The sequence below is a fragment of the Garra rufa genome, chromosome 7 (genome assembly GCF_049309525.1).
Source record: "Garra rufa chromosome 7, GarRuf1.0, whole genome shotgun sequence".
Taxonomy (NCBI): domain Eukaryota; kingdom Metazoa; phylum Chordata; class Actinopteri; order Cypriniformes; family Cyprinidae; genus Garra; species Garra rufa.
In genome coordinates this window covers 49,593,422-49,608,386 of record NC_133367.1, presented here as the reverse complement: position 1 = coordinate 49,608,386, position 14,965 = coordinate 49,593,422, and the positions used below count along the sequence as shown (strand labels likewise).

At 32.2% G+C, this 14,965-nt stretch overlaps 1 protein-coding gene across 1 annotated transcript in view; it reads right to left on the bottom strand.

Annotated features, from left to right (window-relative positions):
* LOC141338963 (NLR family CARD domain-containing protein 3-like) overlaps positions 1-14,965 on the bottom strand; it is an 87,992-nt gene that overhangs the window by 63,241 nt on the left and 9,786 nt on the right. Inside the window, exons 3-4 of the mRNA XM_073844577.1 lie at positions 11,393-11,566; positions 6,342-6,515 (exon numbers count right to left, since the gene is read on the bottom strand). Of these exons, the coding sequence (XP_073700678.1) occupies positions 6,342-6,515; positions 11,393-11,566 (348 nt within the window). The remainder of the gene's footprint in view (positions 1-6,341; positions 6,516-11,392; positions 11,567-14,965) is intronic.

Genomic DNA, 14,965 nt, shown 5'->3' with positions numbered 1-14,965 from the left:
CAGCACAGCCTTCCTCTCCAATACTGCAGTTCATCAGCCTGTAGAGAGTGAAGAACATGAATGATCTCTGAGATTGTGTTTAATCTTTAGGGTGAGAGTGTGTTTGTATGAGCACTACTTTTTCTATACACCAGGATCAGCGCTAGAGAGATTTTGATTTGTCAGCAGCTAAAACATCAATTTAAATGCACTCTACCCACATGATTCCTGATTGTGATGCTCAACTTGTTGATACTATATTAGGTATAAACAATAGGTGTTCTCTGAAAACTGTCTGTCATGTGCTTTGATTTATGATATGGGCAGCTTGCTGTGATGAGGCTGTGTTCCCCACACGTGAATATAACATGCTGCACTTTGGTAGTTTACATAAAAAAGAAATCTAGTTAATAAATATCTCTAGTTTTAATAATTTTAAGTTTGGCCAATAACTCCCAGCAGTGATGTGTTTTTGTGTAGTTGATTCTGTGAAAACTCATTTTTTTTTGTTTTGTTTTTATGTTGTAGATTTAAGAAGCAAATGAGAATCGCTAAAATTATTGAATTTATTTTGAGACTAAGGTCGTCTTAATGATTCCCATTTATACAAATATTATTAAATATACATTTATTATTCACAAATATACCCCAGTGACTTAAGACTGGTTTTGTGGTCCAGGGTCACATATTATGTTGGATGTGTACCTTAGAGATCATCACCATGTTTATAATGAAGCAATCAGATTTAAAAACATATTAAACATATAAAACAGATCATTTGTTGTTACTACTGTAAATCCATATTAAATTATTATGGGATCTACTTCAATGCTTTCAGAATCTTCTCTTTTTAAAATGATTTTGTCTCTGTTTTAAATGTTTTATTTAACATATTTTAATGACAGTAGCCTATATTTATTTATTGATTATTTTATTTAACAAAATAAGCAGAAAATAGTATAACTTCGCTAAAGTGATAGTTTTGAACAAGTATTAAAGTATTAAATAATAATAATAAAAGAAACATTAGCTAAAGTATTTATGTGCATTTGCCCCATGTTGGTTAGCCTTATAGCATGTGATTGTGAAACACGAAACTTACTTAAATAATTTGATGGTGAAATTGTTATTTTTGAATGATGCGTCGGCAGCCACAGTACAACAGGTGGAGAGGAGAGAGTTATGGAGCCAATTCAATGAATAAATGGGGATTATTATATTATATTATTTATAGGTATATATGAGATGCATTGCCAAATTATGTTTCTACTTAGTTTGGTTACTTAAAAAAGCATCGTCATTTTGTTTATTTATGGAGTCTAATAATGTTAGCATCGGTATTATGTCTCAAATTATTTGTGTTAAATGTTCTGCCTCTTTCCGAATTAGCTAGCAAAACAGTAACATGGTCTCTCATCCTCGTTGTGTCAGTTAAAAGTTACGTTAGCTGCTAGGTTTGTTGTCACAGTTGTTCCCTGCATGATTGAAAAAGATGGGGACATTTTTTGGCACCTCTTTCTGCAATGCATCACACAAATTCTTAAACTTAACTTATATTTGTTTGAAATATTTTACATTGTCTTAAACCATTTGTTCAATTAAAAAGATTAAATATGTATTTTGCATTGCAATAACTTGATCCTTATATTTTCCTAAACTCTTCTTTCATTTATGTTGCTTTTTTAGGAGACCATCAGATCTACTGGAAGGAGCAGTTCATGGAGCAGGTAAGCTCTTTAGAAGGTGGAATTGAGGTAAATGTTTCAAAGGTTTGTCCATTTAGAGGAATTAAGGTACCCAAAAGTCAGTTATTGAGAGTTGGAAAAAGGGAAAAAAAAAAAATTGCATCCCTTTCTATTTTTAATGACAGATGGGATGCCCTTGTAAATTATACAGCGCTGTTGTACCAGGAAAGAATGATAATCTAAAACATTATAGACTGCATCATGGGACCTTTGGACACAGCCATGCCTTGCCTTGTACTCATATAGATTGTATAGTATACTACAGTATAGTATAGCACTGGTTCTCAGTCCTGGTCCTGGGGGACCCCTGCTCTGCATATTTTGCATGTCTCTCTTATATAACAAACCTGATTGAGATCATCAGCTCATTAGGAGAGAGACCCATGAACTGAACTGACGAGGTGATGATCTCAGTCAGGTGTGTTAAATAAGGGAGACGTGCATAATGTGCAGAGCAGGGGTCCCCCAGGACCAGGATTGAGAACCACTGATGTATAGTAAAGAATACAGTGTGGTTCTGTATAGTACAGATTACAGAACCACACTGATAATGACATTGTATGTTTGTAGTTATATTGCCTGCAATATTCAGTTTTCCTTTATTCACTACCAACTATAGGATCCAAGTACCTCGTGAAGAAGAGACACGTGACTCTGAGATGCCTCATTCAATACATGGGAAACAGTGGGCAAGAATCATCTCTGACTACTATGTAAGTATTGTTTAAAAAGCATAGTTTGACTCTTTTGGGAAAAGCACTTATTCCTCAGATATCAATCTTATGTCTGTCTGAGTTATAGTACGGCGCTGGAGTTGGGGATTGGTTAGCTTGTCTTACACAAATACTGTAATTGGTTGGCAATGGCTAGTCTGGCTCTGTCAAAAGTTCAAAAACACACCTACAAACACCCAAATGTATGTGTAGGAACCAGGGTCCCATTTTTGTCTTTCAGTTGCTTGTGGACTTGATTTAAAAAAAATAAAAAAATAATTTTTTTTTTTTTTTTTTACTGCAGTTTGACAAAAGTAAAATCCTTGTTTTACATTAATGCAGGAGTCGTAATCATCTGATGATAAACTGTAAGAGTGGCATTTTCAGAACTTTTACTAAACCACACCTTTTGAAGATTGTTCTCTGTTGCAACTTATTGTTCTGTTTATTCTCATACAGGGACAAACGGAGAGCAGCGTCCATGAGGATTTGAACATGTGCAGATATATGTCTGTCGTGAACCAGTGGGCATCATCATTGAGGGAAACCCAGTGCTTACTGATCTTGGAAATTTGGCCAGGGCATGTTGCCTGCTTCCGGGAATGACATTTGCTCCGAACCTGCAGTTTCCACCACAACTCTGCAAAACATTTGAGGTTTTCCAAAGACTTTTTGTGGGATTTGACACACTGCGCCCAAAGCCTTCCTCCCGTTTACGTCATTTGTAACGATTATGTAATTTTTAATGTTAAAATGTCTACAACATTAACATTAAAATTGCTAACAGAAACTTGGTGCACCCAATTGTATGTACATGGCAGCTGTTAATAAATGTTGGAAACGAATACCTCTCTTTCCTTATTAAAGTTATGGCAATACTAACTAATTATTTCAAGTGGATTAAATAAATAATTTGTCTAAATTAAGAGTAATAGAGTAAATTAATTAAAATCAAAAAGTAAAATTTTTTATTTTAAATGTTACTTATTTTAACTAAGTATGATTTGGTCAATATTTTGCTCTTTGTCACAATGGTTAAACTCAAATGTTTTGATTTATATTGTAGACTCTACTTAATTTTTTAGCATAGAGTAAAATAAATAATATTTTTACCAAATCAAAATAACAAGAAGTTCACTAAACTTACAAAAAGTAGTTGGAAAATGTTGCCTTAATTTTTTTGAGTTGGATCTAAGTAACAGTTTTTACAGCGTGTAGGTGCAGACCAGAACTGACTTTACCCTGCGCTGATGTGATTTCCGATTTTTGTGAAAAGGCTTATTTCCTTTAGAAAAGAGAAGATGGCGGTGGTAAGATATGGTGTAATTAATATATGTTTATCTATGCTTTATATAACATAATTATGTATATCACAATAGCTTATTCTAATGCAAATTACTTTGTGTTATATCTTGCAGCATTTAGTAATCAGTTTAACGTTACTGTTGTTGACAGACACATGTTACAGTGAGAAAAACTGGCTGGGCAGTATATATTTAACTATTTTATTAACTAAACATGGTTTTTAAAAATAAATAAAAAGTTTATTGCATTAATTCAGATTTTTATTTATTTATTTATTTTTTACTTGGAAATCTGTCAGTCCAGAAGTGAGGGAAGAATACAGAGTGGAGTTTGAGCTCAAGGTGCTCTTGCTGTGGATACATCTACAAAAACACCTTTTTGTGAATAAAGCTGTGTCTGTTTGTTAAATTGATTGTCATTTAGCAGAAAGTTACTAAACACTTGACTAATTTTTCCATTCTGTGGTGTTTTATTAACTAGTTTTCTCTATCAAGCAAAACATTGTTTTCAGGGTAACATACTACAATCGGTTTTGTTTGTTAAAATTAAAGTATTAACTAACATTAATTGTAAGCAATACATTTGATACAGTATTTTAAGCTTTGTTAATATTAGTTAATAAAAATACAGCTGTTCATCATTGTTTGTTCACTTCACAGTGCTTTAATGTTAACAAATACAACTTTTAATTTACTTTAATCTAAGAACAGCTAGTGACTGTGTTAAGAGGCTTTTGCTTCCTAAATATAGTTGTTTTTTATTTTTGATTACTATATTTACTGTATATTATAGGTTTTGTACTTTTTTTTTTATTGTAAAAGACTACAATATGTAAAAATGAGAATATACAATAAAATGTTGAAACAAAATAATAGTAATAAGAGAGAGAAAAAAAGAGAGAGAAAAAAAAAAAAAAAAAAAAAAAAATATATATATATATATATATATATATATATATATATATATATATATTCCTTTCTCTATTTTTCTCCCCTTCATTACTTTTATTTTGTTTATATATAATATAATTATATATAATAATACTAAATATATATATATATATATATATATATATATATATATATATAATTTATATATAATTTATATTTACTATTTATAGGTTTTGTAAACTATAACCTAAACTTGTCGTGGTGATGTCAGTAACCCGCGTCATGCAGGCAAAACCTTTGTTTACACAAAACCTTTTGACACGTCCATTGCTCCAGACTGCAGTGTTAAATTTTAGGAGTAATGTTAAATAGCCACTATAAAATAGCACATCTCAGTTACAAGAATCAAACCCATGAAATAACACTTTGAACAATAAAACCAGAGTATTTATTTGTTTATTTATTTTTGCAATATGATAATTATTGTTTTATAATTACTAGCCAATTATTAGTAGTAGTTGTAGTATGTATTGCTATAAGAGACTGTCGATTTTTTACTATTATATATATTTTTAATTATTAAATATGTTGGTCATCTTTAATGTTACATTGTAATGTAAAATTCAGTTATTTTAGATAAATATGACACTATAGGCGGTTAATAAATCAGTATCAGCCAAAGTCATCTTTGCACAGGTGTATTTATGGGTTAATGTTGATCAGAAGGCAGTAAATGCATTTACACACCACAGTTGTAGAACATAATGTGATTAATGTTTTAAACATAACATTTTGAATAAAGAAATTTTAAATGAATTACAGAATGAAATGATACTTGGAATATAAAAGGATTATCGCTAGAAGGTGGCAGTAAATCATTGAGTTTATGAAGGAGACGTCCAACAGATTCGTTCAAAACTCTGATTCATTCTGGAATAAGAATCAAAAGTCTTTCTCTACTATTGGGTCATTATAAATCACTCACTCAACAGATGCATTCAAAGAGTCATATTCATTCAGGAACGAAGCACCATTCTGTGCGTTATGCTGGAGTCAGTTGCAAAGCGGTTCTGTGTCTTTACTTAAAATGTTTATTTGGCAGAAATATAAAACACCATTTTCTGAGACAGACATCAGTTAATACTGAATATTAATGAAATAAAATCATCATATTGTTTAAAACAAAAGGTATGACTGTTGCTTATTTACACCTAATGGATAGTGGTCTGCAAAATGCAGTGTCCAGTGTGCCGCATGCACTGATCTATAGAGTTCTCCATGGTCACGTACTTTGATATGTCAGCTCAATAAAACAGGCAATGTGCCAAAGATGGGGGTAGCAGTGAGTGAATAAATTAATATTTAGCCTATAAGAAAATAATGAATTGTATTTCTCACACAGGTTGTCAAATTTATGCCTACAGAAGTAAGCCCTGTCTATAGGCTCTGTCCAGTACGGGCTATTATTTGTTATTCTGGTAAACATGTCTCAAAATAAATATCTATTTTTATTTTCCACAGAAGAAAGTCGTACTGTTTTGAAATGACTTAAAGATAAAAGTGACAACAGAATTTTCATTTTTTGGGTCATCTATCCCTTTAACATATATATATATATATATATATATATATATATATATTTTTTTTTTTTTTTTTGTTCGGCAGTATTTTCACACGGTTTTTGTGTTCAATAATATAATAACACTCACCCTAGTTTCTCCAGTTTACAGTGTGGATCCTCCAGTAGAGCAGACAACAGCTTCGCTCCTGAGTCTCCTGGTTTATTACCGCTCAGATCCAGTTCTCTCAGGTGTGAGGGGTTTGATCTCAGAGCTGAAATCAGAGCAGCACAGCCTTCCTCTCCAATACTGCAGCCATACAGCCTGTAGAGAGTGAAGAACATGAATGATCTCTGAGATTGTGTTTAATCTTTAGGGTGAGAGTGTGTTTGTTTGTGTGTTTGTATGAGCACTACTTTTTCTATACACCAGGATTGGCACTATGGAGATTTCAACTTGCCAGAACAAGCACAAGTTAAGAACCTAATTGAAATGCACTTTACCCACATGATTCCTGACACTAGTTCATCATTTTTGTTCTTCAAACCATATAGTACTATATAGACAATAATATAAAAATATTAAGAGTAACATTATAGCAGAGATGTTCACAAGTCTTTAACCTGAAGTCCGAGTCGTATCTTAAGTCTTTGGTCACGAGTCGAGTCTCGAGTCATTTAATGGCTTGCTAAAAAAATCTATTCAAAATCCTCATGTATTGAAACCTTCCTATTTATGAAGCTGTTAGAAAAAATGTATAGACAAAATGTATGATCTGTGATCTGCTTCTTTTAATTTTGATCTTTTTTTAAGAGGTGTTAAGATGTAAGGGTAATGTACATCCAGCCTGTTACTTATATGTTTTAATCCATTACTATGTTCAAAACAGTTTTTCTGTAATCAAATTCTATAATAAGAGTCCTATCGATCATGACACATAAGGAAATATTTGACACAAGCCTCTATATTTTCTTCCAAGCAGAGGTCCAGTGTTGCTGTAAATCTGCAAAGCATCATGGGTAAAACTACAACAGCGGAAAATTTTACAGTAAAATTATATTTTCCTGTGAATCATAGTACAGTATAGTTTTGAGCGGCATTTTCTCTCAGCTGTATTAACCGACGTAATGGACGTATTTTTTGCAATTTGACCTCAGAAAGGTAAAGTTACACATTATTTCTCCATAATTTTTGTCATTATTGTTATATTTACAGTTTTCACTCGTGAAGTTATGCGTCTTTAACTTTCAGAGAGCGTGAGAGAGAAAGTCGACCATGAGAGCGTGAGAGGAAGAGGTGGAAGCGGGAGGACATCCACATTAACCGCTAAGTGTTCGCGTATTATTCCAAAAAGAGCATTACATTTTTATATATTTTTATTAGGGATGTAACGGTATTGTAAATACCGTAATACCGCAATAACAAATTTTTTCGATACTACCGTGGTCGCATGACTCGATAAAACACTTTCATTTTGCCATTAATTGAAATAATCCAGTGAGATTTCTGTGAGATTTCAGCTGGTGAAAATACTAGTGTTCGAATCATTTTGGCCACCACTGTATAAATGTTCATTATTTTTATTCTCACTGATATTAAAAATGATATTGAAAACACTTTTCTAAGTTAGCTTTTAACTCAAAACAAAATCAATAGATATCACTGTTATTTTATAATGCTGTTAACACTTTCTCTGACAAAGCAGCAGTCATGAAAACTGGTTTGTCATGTAATGTTTGACATATACCCTGTACTGGAACTAAAGATTTTATAGTTAAAATCCATACATTTTTAGGTTTATGCAAAATAAAAAATGTTTACAGACTGAAAAATACAAAATTGAAATGTATTGTATGATATTTTTAAATGTATTTTTACATTTTAAAGTCAATAAATGTTTTTTTTTGTGAAAAAAAAAAAAACAGTGCCTTAATTTTAGACTACACACATTTTTTGAAATTGGGGTGAATTTCCCTTTTACGTGACTCTTGTGGGAGGGAGGATTATTATTATTATTATTATTATTATTTTTTAAGCGATTGAGGGGAGCTTTTTTTCCCAAAAAAATGTTATTAAATGTTTGATCATGCTGTGTACTTTAGTTTTTACAATAGGGCAATTATTGAGTGAGCATGAGCACACCGTCTCTGGAGAGCGCAGAAGTGCTGAATGGTTTAAATACTGGCCAAACTTGAAAAGAAATGCAAATTATAAACTTTAGTGACGATGTAAACTGTGACAATTCCTGTTTCAACCGTGCAGTGTGCAGCTCGCTTATAGTGCAGACGCGATGTGGTCATTTAAAGACAGAGAGCTTGCGGAGATTCACTCGTGCTGTTTGTAAAATTACTCCTCACAGAAAGTTTTCTAATTATTTTGTAAGTTATTTAATAAAGAAATATGAATTGTACCTCAACGCAATTGAACACCCTACTGTGAATATCAGTATTTAAGGATAAAAGACTCGAGTTGCTTTTAACATATTCACAAGTCCTTCTCCTGGAGTCGGGTCAAAAGTAATCGTCAAGTCAAGTCTGAAGACTATAAAAATGCAACTCAAGTGCGACTGAGGCCAGAGTTAATTTATCTCTCCCGGGAGTTTATTTGAGTTTACTCTCAAGAGTGTAAATTAACACTGAAGCAGAGTTTATGACATTAAAGTTAATGAGATAATTAGTGATTAATTAAGTGATGATTGATCATTATTGAAGACACCTGATGTTAACAAGCAGAATCACCAAAGGAGAAAATCACATTTTGTAAGCAACCTTTAAAGTGGTCAATGTTTGCATTAGTTGATCTCTTGACCCTTACATTTTTAACTATTTAATTTGACATATTACTCTGCTGTTTTTAAGATTGTGAAGTGGTTTAGAGGGCAGGGAAATGAAGAAAATGAACATCACTGTATTTTTTTTCTCACACTGAATTAGAGAAAGTAGTATTTATGAATGATGTTCTCTCTTATATAAATACTCTTCAAACTGATTAAAATATTCAAGTCTTGGTGCCACTGAGTATTTGCAAATCTGTTATTCATGAACAGGAAAAAGATTTGTCAATTTGTATTTTTGTAATTATTTACCTGTATTGGCTGTATTTTATTGTCAATGAACAGACTGCGTTGTCCAGTTAGTAGCCTAATGCTTAACTGCCAGAGGCGCCGACACCATCACTTGATTTATTCCTCCCTTATAAATGTGGAAACAACTTTACTCAACAATAGGCTACTCCTTCTGTGGTATTTTAAGAGTAAGACATTTTTCAAAACTATTCTAAATATTTATTATATTTGTGTAGGCTATATTCACAATAAAAACAACACTTTTTTTTTTTTTAAACAAACAGCAGCACCAGCTTCACGCATTACTAACCGCTTTGACTTCATTTCTGTCATATGTCTAACAAAAAAGTTATTATTGAGAACAGAGGTTTAGATGTTGAATGGTTTGTTTAAAGTCAACATTAATGTGGTCAGTGTTTCCTTTAGTTGGCCTCAAAAAAGCCAAAAGAAAACATGATCAGGTGGTGTTGGCTGGTTATTAACAATGACATAATTGTTGTGTAATGGCCTGATACACTGATCTCATCCAGAGTCTAAATGTGTGATTGCTAAATTAATTTTATATTGTCGTTAAAGTTATGTTTTAATCTGGTAATATGATGCTTCCCAAAACACTTTGCACATATGACCTGTTCACACACATTCATTAAGAATCAGCAAATGAACCTCAATAATGGTGACAGTAAACAAAATAAGCAAAATGCTTTATGCTGCAGTGCATTCTGGGAGCACCAATCAAAAGTCATCCATGCCTCCCAAAATGCACTGCAATATGAATAAATGAATTGTCTTAGTATTTTCTTTTATACTAACTATTTGCTTTAGTTTTTGCTATTTGTGTTGTGATTTTTTAGTAGCTTGTTTCGTGATGTTCAAAGATCTGTATATCTGAATTTTTCTTTGTTATGATAATGTGCTTTAAAAAACAATGTTATAAAGACAATGACCTAGTGACCAACTAAAGCAAACACTATTCAAAAAATGGTAACCTTCAAATGAAATTCACTAAAACTATGAAAATAAACCTCTGTTAATTCTCAGTGTGAACTTCTGTGTGACAAATAAAGTCAAACTGGGGTGCGTTTCCCAAAAGCATCATTAGCCAACTACGGTCACAACTTCTGTTGAACTCTGTTGGTAACGACTGAACTTGTGACCAAAGTTGGTTTTGGGAAACGCAGCCCTGGTTAGTAATGTGTGAAGCTGGTAATGCTGTGTGTGGAGCTGTTTAATCCTCCTCTGCTTTTATTTCAGTTGATTTCATCTGAGGCTGTGACTGGAAGTCAGTTGTAGTAATTATAAATCATTTGTAATATTATTTCTTAAATGGGAATTCTTGCTTTGATTAAATCTATATCTTTTTGTTTAGATCAAAACTAGAATTTAAATTCATTGACTTTCTTCAACAAGAAAAATATACTTTCGTGCCAGGTTTCATAAAATAGTTTTCATAGAAATATTGTTTAGTGCAAGTTATAAAATATCGATGTGAACCATTAAATGTGAACCTGGACAAATCTGTTTTTCATTCAGCACTTGTTTTTTCACAGTCTTGACTGCAAATGTTTGTGATTAAAATGTTATTTGTGTGCTATACTTTCATATTTTTAGTAGCTATATACAGCAAAACTACAGCGCTTCCATTAGACTATTTTTTATGAAGCTGTCAACACTGTAAACTCTGACGACATGCAATCAGTTGATGAACACCCATTCATATGTAGACTATTGTTATTCAATTATATATATAACATTTTTATTTTATTTACAAATTTTGTGTTTTTCCTGTTTTATTCGTTCAATATTAAGAAATAGGCTTTCAAAAATTGTTTTTCAAGAAAGAATTCAACGCCCCAAAATGTAGTTTGTCTATGTAACAATATGAGGTAACTGTCGCTGTGATATTAAAGACAAACACTAAAGTGCTGGTGTTGAAAAAGGGCTCCAGCAAAGTATTGCAATTAATAATAAGCCAAGTAAATGATTATTTATTATTTTTTTCAAGTATTTTAAAATGGTTTGAACTGAGGGCGAGAGGGCAGCGAACAAAACCACTTCAACAGAAAACTGTTTTTTTTTTTTTTACTTTTACTTTTTACTCCAAACCTTGTAGTTACTGATATGTGATGAGACTCACCATAGTGTCTCCAGTTTACAGTGTGGATCCTCCAGTAGAGCAGACAACAGCTTCACTCCTGAGTCTCCTGGTTTATTATAGCTCAGATTCAGTTCTCTCAGGTGTGAGGAGTTTGATCTCAGAGCTGAAATCAGAGCAGCACAGCCTTTCTCTCCAATACTGCAGTTCAACAGCCTGTAGAGAGTGAAGAACATGAATGATCTCTGAGATTGTGTTTAATCTTTAGGGTGAGAGTGTGTTTGTATGAGCACTACTTTTTCTATACACCAGGATTGGCACTATGGAGATTTCAACTTGACAGAACAAGCACAAGCTAAGAAACTAATTGAAATGCACTTTACCACATGATTCCTGATACTGAACTAGTTCATCATTTTCATTCATCAAACCATGTGTAGTACTATATAGACAATAATATTAAAATATGAATAGTAACATTATAGTATAACATATTACTCTGGTGTTTTTGAGATTGTGAGGTGGTTGAGAGGGCAGGGAAATTTGGAAAATAGACATCACTCTATTAAAGTAGCATTTATGAATGCTGTTTCCTCTTAAATAAGTACTCTTCAAACAGATTAAAATATTCAAGTCTTGGTGCCACTGAGTATTTGTAGATCTGTTATTCATGAAATTGATAAATATTTGTCAATTTGTATTTTTGTAATTATTTATCTATATGTTTTATTTTGGATTATGTTATATCATATTATATTTGGACTCGTGTGGTAGTTTACAATGGGGCTAAAGATGCACAGACTCATTTAAAATTATTACAGACTTATGTAGCAAATGAGAATCATTAAAATTACAGGCTTATATTTTGAAACAAAGGTCTTGTTTATGTTTTCAGCTTTAACTGGAGCATTTAAAAAAAGATGGTATTTGGTGTTAAAAAAATAAATAATCACCATATTTTAATGCAACATCATATTTAGTAATATATCATCACTCACAAGATATAAACAATCTTTTAATTAAGATAGTATAAAGCCATTTTAAGTTATGGGATCTTCAAGCAGTGTAAGAATATATCACAATCTTTTTATTTTTCTTTAGATGAAAAAAAATCCATTTTTTTTTGTTTGTTTGTTTGTTTGTTTGTTTGTTTTTTAACCTCTTCAGCTCTGCATCCTCAGAGTTATTGAACAGAATTAATAAATTGTGACGAAGTGAACTAGACATATATGCCATTTGAAAGCTTATAGCCTAAACTTTCTTGTCCTTCCCATCACTTTCCCATTTATTTTACATAACATAACATAAACAAATGCCCCCTTCGTGAAGATGATGAAGTAATATTTATATTCATATTCATATCGCTCAAACTGACCAAACATAGATGAGTCATTTATCAAATGAAGCTTGCCTTAACACGTTTATGTTGACTGGTGATTACGTCATCACGTATTGTGTCATATGTCTGAAAAGCTCCCAATCAGATCTGTCCAAAGACACACAGATCAAACTCCTAGACCAATCCGATCTCGATTTATGTCTTTCCAAACACGAGGGAGGAGGACGCACTGCTCATGAACTGGACACCGGCCCCTAGCGCTCACCGCAATCTTGATCAGAGTTAGGACACTATGGTTTATCAACAAATACTATAATAACTATGAATTATTCCTCCCATGTGTTCAAATTTAAGGTGTTTTGTGTAAAATGAGACCATTTTTATCCATTTAGCCCAATGTATGTGGGAATAGGACACTTTTTAATTCAGGGATGCCTTATCTTGCAGAATGGAGACCCCTAGAGGACAAACTGCCTCCCTTCAATTAAATCTCAGTAAAATAAAAATAATAATAATAAAAAAAAAAAAATAATAATAATAATTATTATTATTATAATAATAATAATTTAATCTCAGTTAAATAATAATAAAATTTGATCTTTTATTTGTGTTTATCAAAATATTATGAAAAAATGCAATCAAAAAATAGTAATTATTGCACCCATGTGTTTAAAGAATATGTTAAAAAATTACTATGAAATGAGACCATTTTTATCAATTTACTCCAATGTATGTGAGTCGGTGCTCTTTTGAATTCAGGGAGGACAAAATCAGTAAAAAATACAAAATATGCCGCAGAGCTGAAGGAGTTAATAAATCCATTTTACAGTGTACTCAGTTAATAAAAGTGAATTATTTGATCAAAGCAGAATATGGTACAATCATTGCTGAAGGGGTTGTTTTAGACAATAATTAACTTAGATATAATGTAAAACATATTACTTTAGTTGAAATATTTATATCAATATTGTAGAACTATTGCCCCATACTGGTGAGTCTTTTACCTCGAGTGTGACATAAAAAGCTGTTCTTTCCACCTCATATATTTCTATATTTTCCCTTTGGAAGTTGCATTCAATATTCATTTGTCTGATAACTCTGAGGAGACACGTGTCTTTGGCCCGATTGTACTCTAATACTGGTGTGCAGTAATGAAAGAAGCACTTCTAGATTCTAGCAGTCACTGTAGCTGTGATATTAAAGACAAACACTAAAGACTTCATCAAAATATTGCAATTAATAAGATGCCAATTTAATTATTTTTATTTATTAATTATTTATACATTTAATTAAAAAGGGTTTGAACTGGGGGTGAAAGGGCAGCAAACAAAACCACTGCTACAGAAAACACATCTGAGTTTTTACTTTTTACTCCAAACCTTATAGTTACTGAGATGTGATGAGACTCACCGTAGTTTCTCCAGTTTACAGTGTGGATCCTCCAGTAGAGCAGAAATCAGAGCAGCACCTTTCTGTGTAATAGGACAGCTGGAAAGACTGCAGAGAATAAACAGAAAAACTAAAGATGAGTTATTAGTGCTTGACTCATGTGTCTAATGTAATTGCTGATAAACACAGATGTAATACATATCATAGATATCAATTATTAAACCAGGAACTGAGAGTGACTCAGAGTTAAGTCCCATTTTAATAGACTTCAGACTCAAAATTAAATTAATTCAGATTTGACTCAACAAATAGGACCCAAATATTCCCATAAATATTCCCAAAAACTACTTGAGTCTTAACCCTGAACTATATTTTAATTTGTATTCAGCCCGTTTATTGTGCAGCAGTACATTTACATTTAGTCATTTAGCAGACGTTTTCATCCAAAGCGACTTACAAATGAGGAAAATGAAAGCAATCAGAATCAACAAAAGAGCAATGATATGCAAGTAATATTACAAATCTCACTAATTCCAAAACGTCAGTTTAGAACTAGTAACGAAGGAAAGTTGAGTTGCTTCATTAAAAGCCTATGATTACTGTATTAAAACCTCACTGTATCATGTTTGAGTATTATGAGAGAGAGAGATGGACTGAGCAAGTGATTAACGGACCTGCATCTGATTCATTATTCATATTCACGATCATATGACATTAGTTTAAAAGTTTACTGAAGAAAATATTAACATCCATTCTTCTGTTAAAGGTGATTTTGCTGCTCAGTCCATTTATAGGCTTTATGCCGAACGTCACATGACCAACCCCGGAAAACAGGTCTCATTGCTTCCGCTTGTCGGAGAACGTGTTAATAGCCGTAATAAATAATG